Source organism: Balaenoptera acutorostrata, chromosome 12 (assembly GCF_949987535.1).
Source record: "Balaenoptera acutorostrata chromosome 12, mBalAcu1.1, whole genome shotgun sequence".
Classification (NCBI taxonomy): domain Eukaryota; kingdom Metazoa; phylum Chordata; class Mammalia; order Artiodactyla; family Balaenopteridae; genus Balaenoptera; species Balaenoptera acutorostrata.
In genome coordinates, this window is record NC_080075.1 from 41,743,970 (window position 1) to 41,761,981 (window position 18,012).

Consider the following 18,012-nt stretch of genomic DNA (forward strand, 5'->3'; position numbering starts at 1 on the left):
AGATCAAAAAGTATGTTTTTGTTAACATTGAAATATATTGTACATAAAGAGAATATGAAATGAGTAATAATAAAATGAAAACCACCAATGTACCTACCACTCAGATTAAGGAGTAGAACATTATTAGAAGCTAGTTGTGTGTCCCTCCGTGATATCATCCTTTCCACTTCCCCATAACACTATTCTTGATTTGTTACTCTTTTTTGGTGTTCTTTATAGTTTTACCTCCAGTGTATATATTCCTAAACAATGTATTTAGTTCTGTGAAACAGATAAGTATGCACAAACTTGATGGATTAAGGAAAAGAGAGTACTGCCTTGTTAGGTCACAGAAGAACACAAGCTAAAGAGGGTGTACTTTCACCCTCTCTAAAGATTTGTGTAAAGCCTCATCTGAGGTTATCATTGAGAAAATTCTCAAGTTTAGGTCTTGGCACAGTGAAGACATATTTTAGTGCTGTAATGTTGACAAGATGCTGAAATACCAACAGAAATACAGTCACAGAGTCTCTTCTTTTTCTAATCTCTTCATGACCTACTTTAGCTCTCAGGAATAGATCAAAATAGAATTTCTTCTGTAAGGTAATATGAATGTCTTCTGCTGATTTAAGCAGTAGGACATGAAGGTGAGAGTAGAAATTTCACTGTCATATTCTGGTAGTGAACATGACTGGTAAAGACAGTCTGGGTTCAGATAAGAATCTGGGCCAGGTTCACTTGCCATTCTTTCCTTAGATAGAGAAGGTATTATGAAGGCAGCAGAGATTTTGGTCGTGTGGCCCTCAGTAATACATTTTTCTGGTCACACTGATCCTATTGACTATCCTTCACATCTGATGCACAGCAGTTGGATCTCCTTTATCATCCTCATAATTGTTTTTGTCTCTCTCCTATGTTGACTATTCTGTTTCCAGTATTCCGTACCTTCTTTATTGGTTCACTTTTTTATTTGGCTGGAATACAGTGCAATTGTCCAGTAGCTTCTTGAGAGAATGTTGATATGGGGTAAAGTTTGTGAGTCTTTGAATGATCAAAAATACATTTCTCTTACTTTAAATGGTGATTTGGCTGGGTATAGAATTCTAGATTGGAAATAATTTTGTTTCAGAATTTTAGAGAGATTACTGCATTGTGTTTTGTGGTTCTGTTATTGCTGTTTAGAATTATGAAGCCATTCAGATTTCTGATATTTTTTTACACATCCAATTTTTTTTTTCCTCTTCTAGAGCTTAATGAATCTTCTTGTTCCTAATATTCTGAAATTTTACAATACTAGGCCTGAGTATGGATCTGTTTTCAACAATTGTAATGGGTACTTTAATATTTAGAGGTCTGTTTTAGTTTGGCAAGTTGTATCTTTAAGTTTGGGGAAATTTTCTTGAATTAGTCTTCCTGTGTTCTGTTTTATCATTTATCTCTAAATTCTTTATCTACATGTTTCATCTCTTGGACTATTCCTAATTTACTTATCTTTTCTTTCCTATGGTTCATTTCTTTGAGTGTTAACTTCCTGAGAGATGTTCTCAACTTTATTTTACAATTCTTTTGAGTTTTTCATTTTTGCTGTCATGCTTTTAATATCAGACATCTGTTTTGTGTCCTCAGGGTACTCCTGTTATCTTAGTTGAAATATCTTTTTGAGAATATTGGGGTTTTTCTTTCCTTAATTGTTGAATCTTTAAAAATCCAGACTGATGGTGCCTGCATTTCAATTAGAATGTTTAGCTAATTACCTAATTATTTTCTGTTAATCTCATCTCGTCTTTAACCTTATATTTACCACTCTGGCATTCTTTTTTTTTTTTTTTAATTTTTATTTATTTATTTATTTATTTTTGGCCGTGTTGGGTCTTCGTTTCTGTGCGAGGGCTTTCTCCAGTTGCGGAGAGCGGGGGCCACTCTTCATCGCGGTGCGTGGGCCCCTCACTGTCGCGGCCTTTCTTGTTGCGGAGCACAGGCTCCAGACACGCAGGCTCAGTAGTTGTGGCTCACGGGCCCAGTTGCTCCGTGGCATGTGGGATCTTCCCAGACGAGGGCTCGAACCCATATCCCCTGCATTGGCAGGCGGATTCTCAACCACTGTGCCACCAGGGAAGCCCGTGAAGGTGGCATTCTTTATTCCTATGTATAGATTGAAAAATTTCCATTTGATTTCTTTTTTCTTCCTCTTTCTAATGAATTTCCCTTAAAAATGTTTACATTGCAGATCTGGTGATGAATTATCTCAAGTTTTTTTTTGTTTGAATAAAAAGTTTGTTTTGCCTTCAATTTTGAAAGAAATTTTCACTGGATATAGAATTCTAGGTAAAGAAATTTTTTTCTTTCAGGACTTAATAAAAAAATTTCCCATTATCATTTGGCTTGCAAAGTTTCTGACCAAAAGTCTGTGGTTTTTCTTATCTTTCATCCTTTGTATACAATGTGTCTTTTTAACTGTGCTTCATTTTAAAGATTTTTCTTTAACATTGATTTTCAGCAGTTTGATTTTTAATGTGCCTTGTGTTTTTGTGTTATGCAGCTTGGGTTTAGTTCAGCTTCTTGGGTCTGTTGTGTATTTGTAACATTTATCAAATTCGAAAAAGGTTTAGCAACTATATATTTTTTCAAATATTTTTTTTCTTTTTCCTTACCCCTCGCCATAATTTCTGGGCTTCTAATTAAATGTATCTTAGTCTGTTTGTTAGTGTCTCATAGATCACTGAGGTGCTATTCTTTTCCTTTATTCCTTTTCTTTTTCTCTTCTTCTTCTCTCTTTTTCTTTTCCTTCTCTTTCTACCCCTTCGATCCCTCTTCTCTTTCCCTCCTTTGTCAGGTGTTGATCTTGTTCCTGTGCCAAATCAGTATAAGTCAGATTATGGATTATAAATTTGTGTCTGGTTTAGGATTTATCTTTTTGAGGTCTTGATGGTTACTGTAAGTGCATTTGATTTCCAGCTTGCAAACTTGTTTGCTATTATCTATTCCCTTTTTTTCCCTGTCAGATGTTTGTAAAATCTTTAAAATTTACTTTATTGCAGCTTCAGAGGATAAAAATTAGATATGTGTTGTTTAATATATCATCATAACTTAAGAAGTTTTAAGATTTCTTTTTCCTTTTCTTGTTTTGAAACATTCATTGCATTAAGATATTAAATTTTGGGGGACTTCCTTGGTGGCACAGTGGTTAAGAATCTGCCTGCCAGTGCAGGGGACATGGATTCAAGCCTTGGTCCGGGGAGCTCCCACATGCCGCGGAGCAGCTAAGCCCGTGTGCCACAACTACTGAGCCTGCTCTGTAGAACCCGGGAGCCACAACTACTGAGCCCACGTGCCACAGCTGCTGAAGCCCATGCACCCTAGAGCCCATGTTCCGCAGCAAGAGAAGCCACTGCAGTGAGAAGCCCATGCACCACAACAAAGAATAGCCCCTTCTCACCACAACTGGAGAAAGCCCGCACACAGCAATGAAGACCCAACGCAGCCAAAAAATAAATTAATTTAAAAACAAAAAAGATATTAAATTTTTTAAAGATAGCAACTTTTTCGAGAACTGTTAAGGAATAAGCAATTCTTAGGTTAAAAAAGATCCTCTCAAAAGTAGTAGAAGATAGAAAGCTGCTCAGTTAACTGTAAAAACCAATTCAGCCGTTATAATTGAAAGTTGATATGTTATGTACACAATGTGTAGGCCTAATTCACATATCAAATAGAGTCCAAAATCCTAGATAAACTGCTAGCCATCTTAGTTCTATTTTGTAACAAAGTTGTACATGCGTAGGGTCTCTAACAAACTGGGAAGCCAATCAACTCCATATTATCTTAGCAATACATCACGACTAAGCATATTTTATCTCACTATTGTAAAAAGATCAACAGTCATAGATTGTAGTAGATTATCTCAATAACATAGAAAAGAAATTTTATTAATAAAAATCTACTGAAGTATTAAAAGTTTAATATAGAGTTTCTGTTCATCTAGTAGCCCATGTTTTTCTTAAGCACTAATTTTAAATAATTTGGATAAAACATTACTATCAGAAGAGGGAACTCAGTGATAATTTGCGGGTAATATAATGATGAATAGGAAACTAAAGAAATCAAGTGTTTTGTAGCAATTTAAAATCCATAGGATACTTTTTTGTTTGTTTTGCTGCACGTGGCTTGTGGGATCTTAGTTCCTGACCAGGGATTGAACACAGGGCAGTGTCAGTGAAAGCGGCGGAACCTAACCACTGGACCACCAGGGAAGTCCCTAGTTAGGGTACTCTTAATGTGACGTGTTTGTGGAATATATGAGAATAAAACTTTCTTGAGATATGTAAATAAATCAACACTTGAATAAGTGATTATACCTAGCATCTCTATATAAAATATTGTAGAGATGCCAAGTTAATTTCTTTCTTAATATATTTTACCTAAATCTGAATGAATTTTTACTTTGAATTGGATGAAACTACTCTGAATAATAAACTGTGTGAATAAACTAAACAATATCAGAAGTTCTGAGAGGAAAACCTGAAAGGATAATAGATGAATTTCAATACTAGCTATTATACATTTAAAAACTACAATATTATCTCATAAAGAGTGTTAATTAAATCACAATAGATAGCAGAGAAATAGTCTTATGAGATGTTCGGTTTAGGGGCAGAAAGAAAAACCCTGTTTCTCTCTAATGTTCAGGATGAATTTAAAGTATTCTTTATACACACATGCGCATGCATACACACAATAAACTCTAGGAAAATTCAGAAGATATAGGATTGAAAATTTATCAAACTTTTGGGAGGGCCAAGGTTTCTAGGCTTAGAAATAACAAGGGAAAAAAACATAGGTTTAGCTACACAACAATTAGCAATTTTGCTACAGAACAATTATACTTTTTTTTAATATATAATTTTATTTATTTATGCATGCTGAGCTGGGTCTTAGTTGCAGCATGCAGACTCTTAGTTGTGGCATGAAGACTCTTAGTTGCGGCATGCATGCGGGTTGTAGTTCCCCAACCAGGGATCAAACCGGGCCCCCTGCATTGGGAGCATGGAGTCTTGCCCACTGGACCACCAGGGAAGTCCCATACACAACAGTACATTTAAGGAAAAATACTGAAATGAATCTTACTGGAGGAACCCATTTTCCTTCCCTGTGTTTGAAATATTTTCAGGTAGAATTTTCTTACTTGAGTGGAGGGAAAAGGTAATTGTAAAACGTTATGTGTCGTTGTGGAAAGCAGTAATCGTGCTTCACTCATTCCTGAAAATAGTTGGATAGTGCCTATCCAATGGAATTTTCCTACATTAAGTTAATAAAATTTAACAATATTTGAGTTTAATTATTCATCAGATATTTCATCATTTTGCTTAACTTTCTTCCTCTCTCAAGCATTTTCTTAAAAAAATTTTTTTTTTCATGGATTAAACAATAATTAATTTGAATGCCTGCTCTTCTAATGCTGGGAATACATGTGTGCCTTTGTGGAACTGGTTGGTTTTTTTTAGTGGGGGAGAGACAGATACTTAAATATAATATCAGATGCTAATAAGTGCTTTACAGAAAGATAAAGCAGAGTAAGGGATTAATAGTGAGATGAGGCTTTTTAGATTGAGTAGTTAGGAGGAAGACCTTTTAGAGCTCACATTTGATGAAAGACTTGAACTGTGGGAATGATCCATATGCATTCCTGGGGAGGAGCATCTTAAACCTTTGAGATGGGAACATGCTTGATGCTTTCAAGAAAGAACATGCTTGGGTGGCTAAACCATGTTTTGGTAGGGACGATGGTGGGAAATGAAGTTGAAGCAAAGAGGACTTATGCATTCTAGAAATGAATTGCCTCAGTCTATTGAGTTCGTTGAGTTTACTGTAATCTAGAATGTTGTAGCTCATCTTTTTTCTTTTCTTGTCAGAACTTTTTTTCTGCCCTATAATCTATTTTGTGCTGATAGGTAGTAACAGGGAAGAGAAAACTCGATCATTATAAATACATGCTGGTTACTTGTGAACTAAGGCATTAATGAATCTGTTTCTCCTGCATGTATTGCTAAGGGGAAATGCTATAGGTTCCCAGAAAGCACTGTAGTGTTCTTTACTTGTAAAAATTTTCATATTATTAAGCAAGCAGGAATTGATCTTATTAGAGTGGTGCTAAAGGAGGATTTTCTTGTAATGTTTACTGCCTAAGGCTAACATCAGACAACAGAAAATAATATAAGAAGTATGCTTGGCCCTGTTTGCACTGTGCTCAAGAATTCTGTTTAAGCTTAATGTCCAGTGGAATTAATTGCTATAACTGTGTATTCATGTTGGCAAGTAAGTTAACTCTTATAAGAAAGTTCACTTATATTTTCTGTTTTTAAGGAGGCCTTATGGGACCAGTCAGGATGATTTCATCTGGACATGAATTAACAACAGATTATGATGAGAAAGCACTTCATGAGCTTGGTTTTAAGGATATGCAGGTACGCGTAAATGTGGTTTGAGTTTTAATCATCTGTTGACTTACAGTCAATAGTTGTTTAGTTGAAGATACAGTTCAAAAACAGTTCTTACTGCTTTTGTTATATTAAAATTGTAAGGGAAGTTATTTTCTACTTCACAGATTTATTAATCCAAAAACTTGATATGTCTATGTGTTGATTTTTTTTCCCCCTGTTTCTCCTGTCTTTATAGATGGTATTTGTATCTTTGGGTGCACCAAGGAGAGAACGGAAAGGGGAAGGTGTTCAGCTGCCAGCATCTTGCCTACCACCCCCTCAGAAGGACAACATTCCGATGCTTTTGCTTTTACAAGAACCTCATTTAACTACTCTTTTTGATTTATTAGAGATGCTCGCATCATTTAAACCACCCTCAGGAAGAATGGCAATTGAAGATAGTGAGGTGACTATATCATTTCATTTTCACAAAATCTTGTTTTGTCTTTCTGTTGAATGGAAAAAATTTTCTCAGTAATCTCTTAAAAGCAATAAAACCAAGGAATCCATTTATTAATTCACTAACTATTTAAGTGCCTAATATCCCAGGCATGCTGTTTACAAGGATCAAAGTAGACACAGTTTCAGCCTTCATTGAATCCAGTGGGGAAGACAGAAAATTGACATTCCTAACAGATAGTTTCAAGTAAACTAACAGATAAATAGTTCAGGTAAAGATAGTTGCTACGACTTGCCATTATTAAGGACTGGTGGTAGACAGACTGTTTATATTTTATTTGGTCAAGGAAGGTTTCTCTGAGGGAGACCATATAAATCTGAGCTTGCAGGATGAAAAGGAGCCTACTAAATGAAGTGGATGAGGAATGATCTGGATAGAGTAAACTGATTCCTGAAGCCCTTGATACAAGAAGAAGTTAGGCAGGTCTGGGAATTGTTTGGGAGCTGGTAAGTAGACTGTGGAAGATAGTGGGAGAGTAAAATGAGGGGAATGAAATGAAAAGATAAACAGAGTCAAACTGGCCATGGCAAGCTATTTCCAGTTCACTCAAAGTAAAGTGGACAGCATTGAAGTATTTTAAGCAGAGAGAGACATGTTTTGATTTTTGATTTAAAGGTAATAGGTTTGTTTGGCAAGAATAGGAAATAGCAGTAAGGAACCTAATGTACTAGTCCAAGGAAGAATTGACTTTAAATAACATCTTTTTAGTGATAACTCACAAACTTAGTTCTGCAGACCAAACCTCTTCTCTGAGTTCCAAACTCATATATCCAGTTGTTTACTTGATGCTTCCACTTGATGTCCCACAGGCATCCATTCTTCTTCATTCAAATGGAATCCACCCAGTTGCTCAAGCCAGAAACCTGGATGCCATCTCTGTTTTTCTTCTTCCTGAACCTGAGTCTATCCCTACTCCTAATCCAATCTACCACACGTAATGTTGTTTTGACCTGTTGTCCACTTAATTTATTTCCACTGCCGCCATTCTATTTCAGGACACCATCTTTCTTGGAAGAGTCATTATTTTGAGACTGAGTGGCAAATAAAATAGTGGTGCTTTTATGACTTTCCTTATGTTAGGCTAACTGTTCTTTCTTTCCCAACAATGTTAAGTGGCTTCTTTCTATGTTTCCAGAATGTGTTTGGTCATGAATGACCAAATTGAGTCATCTGTTCCCCATAACCTGGTTTCTTTTGTGGTGGCACACTCTTAAATTCCTGAGAAATCCCCTTTTTGTTCAAGCAGAATAATCAATAATAGATGTCCATAAACCTTCATTTCCTCACCTGTTAAATTTTATGCCATAAATACTTAATAACCTTTTACTTCATGTCAGCAGTGTATTGCCAGTTTAAAAGAGAGAAAGATAATTACAAGAATTTCCCAGTTTTCCAAGAGGGTGCTAGTGTTCTACACAGTGTGTTATGGGAACATAAGCAGGAAACAAAAATTTGGGGAAGATTTCTGCAAAAGAGGAGTTGTTTAAATTGGGTCCAACTGCTGATAAAGAAGGAAGAGAAGCATTACAGAGTCACAGAAAAGTGAATGGCATGATTGAAAAATTGGGAGTGTGAGTATGATGTAATTCAAATATAAGGACAGAAAGGGAGATTGTAACCTGTACCACAAAGGACCTTAAGAGGTTTTTATTCTTAGTAAAATAGATGGCTGTTATCATGGAAGATTTTAAAACAACAAAATGAGATCTTTTTTGGACTTTCAGAAACAAAGTTCTGGTGTTAGTGTGGAGGATTATATTAGAGAAAACAAAGACCAGAGGTACAAGAGCCAGTTAATAGGTCATTGTAATTGTCCATGTGAGGCCTAAACCAGAGAGAAAGCATTTATTTTTAGGCAGTTATATTATTGAACTTGGTGACAAGTATGCCATTGGTGGTGTGGCGTTTCTTTGTTGTACAAGACTGGTTCAGTCTTGAAGAGGATTACCAGAAGAATAAAAGGATCTTCACTGTGTATGACCCATATTGTAGGGCCTTTCAGTCATAATGTAGAACATAGTCTTGTACACCTGGGAGATTTTCTTTTCCTTCAAATAATTTTTTGCACAGAGTTCAGTCCCTTCCTCCTTTCCTCCCTCTCTCCCCACCTTCTCTTTTTTAAATGGATGTTTACAAAGGAATGAATTTTATTTTACTGAAGAACTCTCAGTGCCTTGTCCCCAAATAAACTAAAAGTGTTACTTGGGTTGCTTCGCTTTCTTCATCAGGCTGTGAAAAGCAAAGTTTACTTTGAAACTCTTGTCTCTAAAATTCTCTTGCCTTCAAAGTATATTAGCTTTATACCATTATACAGAAAGAACGAAATTACTTTTTGTAGATGTATAAGAAGATTCCTTTGGCATCTCTTATACTGTATAATACCTCAGAATCATTATGACAGCAGCTAGTAGTAGAATAATACTATACAAATTCATAGTCTGGAAAATTCCAAAACTTTTGCTGCTTTAGCTTTTGCTGCTTGTTTACCTCTTGGGGTTGTGCTTTAATTAAAAAAAAAAGAAAGAAAGAAACTTGCCTATTTCTTACATACCTTCTGTAATATTCTTTAGCTTACTGTTATCTCAGTAACTTAGAGAGTTCAAATTTAACACGATAATGGAAAATAGTAGGTTATTTAAAATTGTTTGCTTTTCTCTTAATCTCTGCTTGTCTGAGACTGGAATATAAGGAAGGCATGGATTAGCGAAATAAGAGAAACAGGTGTACTCTTTTCCCAAATGTAAGGTCGGGGATTTAATTTACCAGGTCTTTGTCATTCTTAGAATAGTGACCTGCAGGGAAGAAATAGATGATAGTCTTATTGAAATTTACTTGGATGGCTTTATAAAACAGACATTTTCACTTGTGTTTGAAAAGTTTTTCTGAGGAAAGTGGCCAGACTTGCAGATCACTTTTTCCCAGAAAAGTGTTCAGTAACAAGTTGAAAAACCACTACTTTGACATAACTAAATTTATTGAATAAATTTATTTACTGTGTAACAAATGCTTTATTCTCACTTTTAAAGTAAGATTTAAAAATATTATCAAATATGATAATTAGTGATTTTATGCAGATCAAACTTAAGTTTAGATGTTGCAAAAAACTGATCTGTCTTGATAAGCAGTTGCTCTTATTTGTATAGAGCTTAAGATGTGAAGAACTTCATCTTCATGCAGAAAACCTCTCTAGGCGTGTATGGGAGCTACTGATGCTTCTTCCTACATGTCCTAACATGTTGATGGCATTCCAGAATATCTCAGATGAACATGTAAGTCCACAAAATATTTTTACTTCCCTGGAGGATGGTACCAGTTTACATTCCTACTGGTAGTGCATGAGAGTGCTTGTTGACTGGTAACCTCAGTAAAATTTTGCCCATTTAATAGGTAAAAAGTGCCAGTTCATTTTAATGTTCATATATTTAATTATTAGTGAGATTGAATAATATGGGCTAAATACAAGGCAAGGATTTTCTCTAAAATTATCTTTAGAAAACAGTGAATTTGCCTTTATATTAGTGTTTTTTCGTATTACTTAATGTTCTGAATATTGCTTTGTTTTTGACAACAAAAAGTAATGTTTAGAGAAAATACCCTATGATTTAATGACATTGCTTCAGTGCTTGTTTTGGCTGCTTATACAAGTCAACTGGTAGAAATAGAGAAAAAAGGAGTCAAAGAAATTTAATATATATTAATATTCCCAGAGGCATGACCTCACATGTATTAAGTGTTATATATCTTTGTAAAGATATCTGTTCAAATTAAAGATTATTTTTAAAAGCTATATAATAAGGAGTTACTTAGTGGGGATACCAACAGAACACCTATAGGACTAATGGAAAAACAACGTCCTAATGTTATGCTAATGGTTATCTATGATTTGGGACGTTGTTATGTGATCTCTCAGGGTCTTGTATTTCAAATGACTTGGAAGTGAAGAAGATGGGCCTAGAAAATGGTGGTTGGTGACTCATTGTAGCTCTAATAATAATATCGTTGTCAAGGATGCACATAAGTGTGAATAACACTTTCATAAATTGCGAGTAGAAAAGAACAATATTTTAAAGTTTATGTGTTTGTATATGACTTTTTAAATGAGTAGGTGTCACATAAATATTAAATACACACTGTACTGCTTCTGTATCCTTAAAAGTTCACACATTCAATTATGCTGCAATGTGTTTTTCATTGGGAAGATGGCAAATTACCTCAACTGTTGTGGAGGTTAACATACAGTTTTTTCCTATGCTGCTGTTGTGTATTAATTTTAACAAAATTTAATGAATAATTGGTGTTTTAAGCATATGATTAGTACCAATTATATAATTGGTCTTCACTTGTTTGAACATATTTCAATATATATGTAATATTTGAGTTTTTATATAGTGTCATTTTCTTTAGTTTTTTTGGGGGGGGGTCTCTTAGTAACTTGGTTGGAGAAACCTGTGTTTCTTTTTTTAATTTAAGTGTAATGATGGACTTAATTGGAAAGAACTGCTCAAAATTAAGAGTGCTCACAAGCTATTATATGCCCTGGAAATTATTGAAGCACTGGGAAAACCTAACAGAAGAATAAGAAGAGAGTCAACGGTAATTGCTTTTCCATTATTATCATTAAATGTTTGTTTTCTCTTTGGAACAAAATTCTAGAGTATGTTATCTTTTAATTCTCCCGCCACCCTTCCTTATTTATTTATTTATTTTTGTCATTCCCACAGGGAAGTTATAGTGATCTTTATCCAGATTCAGATGATTCAAGTGAGGATCAAGTGGAAAATAGTAAAAATTCCTGGAGTTGCAAGGTTTGATCATATATGTTTTGCAGTGTATTGGTAAAAATAATTTATCTCTAATTTTCCACCAGAAGTTACCATAATTATTGTTTTAAACTAACTTACCATTTAAATAAAGCATAGTTTAAAAATTATGTATGACTCTAATCACAGTAATAAATAAACTGAGATTATTTAATGCTTTGGTGCTCCTATTTTTAGCACTTATTATTTTTTCTCCTTCATTGGAATAGTGTGTTAGGACATCCCAGTGCCTGGGATTAAATGGTTAATGGAATACAAAGATATGTATATAGATATTTATAAGAATCTTTTAAAAAAATTCTTAAAAATTAGTTGTTTGCTATTACTTTATTGTATAGACGTTATATTGGTTATTTAATCAAAGAATAATTTCTTAAATGAAAGATATATAATATTTTACTTACACAGACATACACACACACCCAGTTACTGAATCAAAAAGCAGATCTTTACTATATTATGTAGCTCTTTCCTCTTACCATTACTCTCACAATTGCTTACAGTTTGTTGCTGCTGGAGGGCTTCAACAGTTATTAGAAATTTTTAATTCTGGAATTCTAGAGCCAAAAGAGCAGGAATCCTGGACTGTGGTAAGTGAAAATGCACATTTTCAACCAGTTACAGTAGTTAACCCCAGTGAGTCACTTCCATGAACCATTGGCAAGTGTAACTTTTGCTTCACACTTTATTGTAGTAAAGGAAAGTGTGGAGTACAGTAGAAATAAATTTAAGAAAAAATAAGGAATCTGATAAACTAATTATGCAACAAGAGTTCTCCACGTCAACTCAGTTAAAAAAATTTAAGTGATAATATTAATGACTCTGAACTGTAGGTAATTCATGAACATTTTTCCATTAGTTTGGTAAACTATATATTAATATTTATATAGTCTTAAAATTTGGATGCTTTTTAAGAAAAACTTGGTTTATGTCTTCAGTTTTTTGAAAACATCCTTTTTCTTTGTTTCATTTTGTTTTGACCATTTCTTCCTTTAAGCAACACTACTCAAAAATGTATTTCCAGAGCATTTGTGACTAGTCAACAATGAAAAAGGTACAGAACTTGAGAGTAAGCCTTTAGAAATTTTTATAGCAATTGGACATTGCCGCAGTGTTTTTTTAATAGTATTTTACAAAATTTTTGATCCTTAACAAAATGGAAGTTTTAGAAAATGGTACTTTATCACTGTTAACTTGACAAAGCACTGTCCTATAATGTTAGGAAAATAAAATTGTGGAATATTTAAAAATTCATAATGCTGGACCAAACTGTAATCCAGTTTTGTATTAAATGGAAAGGATGCTCATTTCCTGACCTCCAGCAAAGCAGAATAGCATTATCAAACATTGCATTCAAATTTTAATTTCTTAGTACTTGTTTTTTAGAATTATTTTAGAACCTAGGAGTCAGATGTTCTTAATTTACTGTCAAATGCTGGTACATCCAGGATATTAAAGAAAGAAAATATATTTAAGCATATGGCTATCTACCAAGATTTTGTTAATCTTACCATTGCTTTCAATACTTTTTGCCATTTTTATTTTATATATTTTGCTACAGATATTTTCCTTTTTAGAATAGATACCTCTACTACAGTAATTGTTTTCTGTCTCTTAGAACTGAAATGTCTGTTGTGTTTTATTGTTGTGTCTTTGTTGTCTCAGTGATCTCAGAATTATAAGGTGCCTTTTAGTTCTTTGGCAAAGTGGGAGAATTTAAAATCTTTAATGAGTAGTTGTGTGTCGTTTATAGGACTTTTGTTTATAAACTGCTCTAAGTTTAGCTTTGAATAAAGTTTACAGGTAATCATATGCTAAAGATCTCTCTTTTTTTCCTTTAAAATTGTGGACACTTTTATGAAGTATTAAGAAAAATTTACTGCTGTATGGGACACATTGTAGCCTGGCAATGCTTGGATGCCCAGTTTGCTTGAGACACATATGGCTTTCAAGTCAACTGAGATCCCATATTTATAATTTGTATCTCTCGATATATTATAGGGTACTGTGGATACTCTTACATGATGAACAAAATTTCAAGATTTCCATAAAGTCCAATTTGTCTATTTTTTCTTTTGTTACCTAAGCCTTTGGTGTACTAACCAAGAAATCATTGCCAAATACAGTGTCATGGCACTTTTGTTCTGTGTTTTCTTCCAAGAGTTTTATTGTTTTAGGTCTTATATTTAGATCTTTGATTCATTTTGAGTTAATTGTTGTATATGGTGTTAGGTAAGGGTTCAACTTCATTCTTTTGCATGTGGAGATCCAGGTTTCCCAGCATATTTTCTTGAAAAGACTCCTTTCCCCACAGTGAATGGTCTTGGTACTCTTTTCAAAAAACATTTGAACATATTTGTGAGGGTTTATTTTCAGGCTCTCTATTCCATTCCTTTTATTTTTTTGTCTATCTTTATGCCAGTACTACACTGTATTGATTACTGTAGCTTTGTAGTAAGTTTTGAAACCAGAAAGTGTGAGTCTTCCAGTTTTGTTCTTTTCTTTTAAGATTGTGTATTTGGAGTCCCTTGAGATTCCTTGTGAACTTTAGAATGGATTTTTCTGTTTCTGCAAAAAACATCATTAGGATTTTGTTAGGGATTGCATTGAATCTGTAGGTCACTTTGGGTAGTATTGATATTTTAATAAGTTGTCCAGTCCGTGAACACGGGATGTGTTTCCATTTATTCGTCTTTAATTTCTTTGAGCAGTTTTTTGTAGCTTTCATTGTAGAAGTCTGTCAGCTCCTTGGTTAAGTTCATTCCTAAGTATTTTATTCTTTTTGATGCTATTGTAAATGGAATTGTTTTTGTAATTTCCCTTTCATATTGTTCATTGTTCACATATAGAAATGCAACTGAATTCTGTATGTTGACTTTGTATCCTTCTACTTTGCTGAAATCATTTACTAGTTTTAAGAGCCTTTATATGGAGTCTTTAGGGTTTTCTACATCAAAAACAAACAGATAAATTTACTTCTTCCTTTCCAATTTTGATGCCTTTTATTTTTCTTGTGTATTGCTCAGGCCAAAACTTCCACTACTGTGTTGAATAGAAGTGGTGAAAGCAGGTGTCCTTGCCTTGTTCCTGATCTTAGAGGAAAAGCTTTCAGTCTTTCACCATTGAGTATGATTTTCACTATGGGTTTTTCATATATGGCTTTTATTATGTTGTGGTAGTTGAGTATTTTTATTATGAAAGTGTGTTGAATTTTGTCAAATGCTTTTTCTGCATTAATTGAGATGATGTAGTCTTTTCCTTCATTTTGTTAATCTGGAGTATTTACATTGATCATTGCTATGTGGAACCATCCTTGCATTCTAAGAATAAATCCCACTTGGTCATGGTGTATAATCCTTTTAATTATGTTGCTGAATTCTGTTTGCTAATATTTTGTTGAGGACAGTGTCTTTTGTCTGGCTTTGGTATCAGGGTTAATGCTCACTTCATCGAATGAGTTAGGAAGTTCCCTCTTCTTCAGTTTTTTGGAAGAGTTTGAGGATCGTTGGTATTAGTTCTTCTTTAAACGTTTGTTATAATTTACTAGTGAAGTTGTCAGGTCCAGAACTTTTCTTTTTTGGGAGTTTTTTTTTGTTTTTAAATAAATTTATTTATTTATTTATGGCTGTGTTGGGTCTTCATTTCTGTGCGAGGGCTTTCTCTAGTTGTGGCAAGCGGGGGCCACTCTTCATCGCGGTGTGCGGGCCTTTCACTGTTGTGGCCTCTCTTGTTGCGGAGCACAGGCTCCAGACGCGCAGGCTCAGTAGCTGTGGCTCACGGGCCCAGTCGCTCTGTGGCATGTGGGAACCTCCCAGACCAGGGCTCGAACCCGTGTCCCCTGCACCGGCAGGCAGATTCCCAACCACTGCGCCACCAGGGAAGCCCCTTTTGGGAGATTTTTTTTTTTTTTTTAAGGAATTCCTTTATTTTTATTATTTATTTATTTATTTATTTATTTTTGGCTGTGTTGGGTCTTCGTTTCTGTGCAAGGGCTTTCTCTAGTTGCGGCAAGCGGGGGCCACTCTTCATCGCAGTGCGCGGGCCTCTCACTATCGCGGCCTCTTTTGTTGCAGAGCACAAGCTCCAGATGCGCAGGCTCAGTAGTTGTGGCTCACGGGCCTAGTTGCTCCACGGCATGTGGGATCTTCCCAGACCAGGGCTTGAACCCGTGTCCCCTGCATTGGCAGGCAGATTCTCAACCACTGCGCCACCAGGGAAGCCCCCCTTTTGGGAGATTTTTGATAACTGATGCAATCTCCTCACTAATTATAATTCTGTTCAGGTTTTCTATTTCTTTGTGATTGAGTCTTGGTAAGTTTTGTGTTTCTAGGAATTTGTTCATTTCATGTAAGGTATCCAGTTTTTGGACACACAACAGTTGTTCATAGTACTCTCTTACAATCCTTTTTATCTCTATAGAATTAGTTGAAATGTTCCCACTTTCATTTCTGATTATAGTAATTTGACTTTTTTTTTTCTTAGTCCTTCTAGCTGAAGGTTTGTCAATTTTGTTGGTCTTTTCGAATAACCAGCTTTGATTTTCACTGATTTTTCTGTAGGTTTTTCTGTTCCCTGTTTTGTTTACCTCTGCTCTGATCTTTATTATTTCCTTCTTTCTACTACTAGCTTCAGGTTTAGTTTGTCTTCTTTTTCTAGTTCATTAAGCTATAAAGTTAGATTGTTGATAACAATTTTTCTTTTTTTTTTTTAATGTAAACATTTACATTTATAAATTTCCCCATTAACATTGCTTTCATTGTATTCCATAAGTTTCATATTGACCATGTTTTTTATCTTCTTTTGTGAAGTGTCTCTTTATATCCTGGGGGTTGTTGTTTTGCTTTGTTTGGGGTTTGCTTTCATTTTTGGGGGGTTTTTTTCTTTTTATTTATTTTATTTTTGGCTGCGTTGGGTCTTTGTTGCTGTGTGTGGGCTTTCTCTAGTTGTGGCAAGCGGGGGCTACTGTTCGTTGCGGTGCACAGGCTTCTCATTGTGGTGGCTTCTCTTGTTGCGGAGCACGGGCTCTAGGCATGCGGGCTTCAGTAGTTGTGCACGTGGGCTCAGTACTTGTGGCACACGGGCTTAGTTGCTCTGTGGCATGTGGGATCTCTCCGGACCAGGGCTCGAACCCATGTCCCCTGCATTGGCAGGCGGATTCTTAACCACTGTGCCACCAGGGAATCCCCCTGTTTTGTTTTTTCTTAGTAAAGAGCTATAAGACTTTTTTCCTTAATCAGTTTGGACAAGTTTTTTGGTCAGGTATATGTATTAGGAATATTTGCATTCAATCTGTAGCTTGCTTTTTCTTTATATTTACAGTGTCTTTTAAGCAGAGAAGTTTTAAATTTTAACAAAATTTATATCCGAGCTAAGAAATCATTTTTCCAAGGTTACAGAGATTTTCTCCGGTGTGTTCTTCTGTAAGTTTTATAGTTATCTTTTACATTTAGGTCTGTGTTATATTTTGAGTTAACTTTTGTATATGTAGAGTGAGGTTGAGGTTTTATTTTATTTTTTCCATACGGCTATCCAATTTTTCTAGCACTGTTTGTTGAAAAGGCTTTTTTTCTCACTGAAATTTCCTGGTACTTTTCTTGAAAATCAATTATATAGTATTGCTATGTTTCTTGGCATATTGGTATAGTTATAACACTTAGTAGTGGTATTAGGAAAAGAGAAGAACAAGGACAATTGAAGAGAAAGCTCTGAAGCTCTCATACATAGGTGATATTCTTATTTATTTGAAGGAACTGCTTTATTTTAAAAATTTTAAAGTAGAGCTTTAAATCAGAAATTTTACTTTTCATACTAAACAGTATTTTACTGATGAAATGCTTGTTTTATTTTAAATATACATATGTAAAGTGCAGATTTTTCAGTTGAATAATTTTCTAGAATTATTGAGAATTGCTTTTACTCCCAAATAGTAGAGTATATGCCACTTAGGTGGAGAGACAACTTCCAGTATTTTTGCTCTCAATGCTAATTTTGTAGGTAAATATCTTTATTAGCATTTTAATAATTTTTAAAATTGTAGTACATTGCGAGCAATATTTTTTTAAATCCTGTATATCTCTATTATATATATTTGTATGATTCTTTCATGATAGAAATGCAAGTGTCATTTCCATTTCATTAAATATACATTCTAGTTATCTAGTGTCTTTATTTTTGTAAGATTGGATTGTTACTAACCATAATACATGAGCAGCAAAATTTCTTTACCACATGGATCAAGTACTAACTATAATTATTTTTATTTTCTAGGCCTTAATTTCAA

The 18,012-nt window shown here is 34.5% G+C and overlaps 1 protein-coding gene across 8 annotated transcripts in view; it reads left to right on the top strand.

The window, feature by feature from the left end:
* The window catches only part of USP34 (ubiquitin specific peptidase 34), a 241,650-nt gene that overhangs the window by 145,478 nt on the left and 78,160 nt on the right, over positions 1-18,012 (top strand). For all 8 annotated transcript variants that reach the window (XM_057557944.1, XM_057557950.1, XM_057557951.1 and 5 more), the window contains 6 exons: positions 6,337-6,437; positions 6,649-6,858; positions 10,056-10,181; positions 11,383-11,505; positions 11,634-11,717; positions 12,236-12,322. In XM_057557944.1, the coding sequence (XP_057413927.1) occupies positions 6,337-6,437; positions 6,649-6,858; positions 10,056-10,181; positions 11,383-11,505; positions 11,634-11,717; positions 12,236-12,322 (731 nt within the window). The remainder of the gene's footprint in view (positions 1-6,336; positions 6,438-6,648; positions 6,859-10,055; positions 10,182-11,382; positions 11,506-11,633; positions 11,718-12,235; positions 12,323-18,012) is intronic.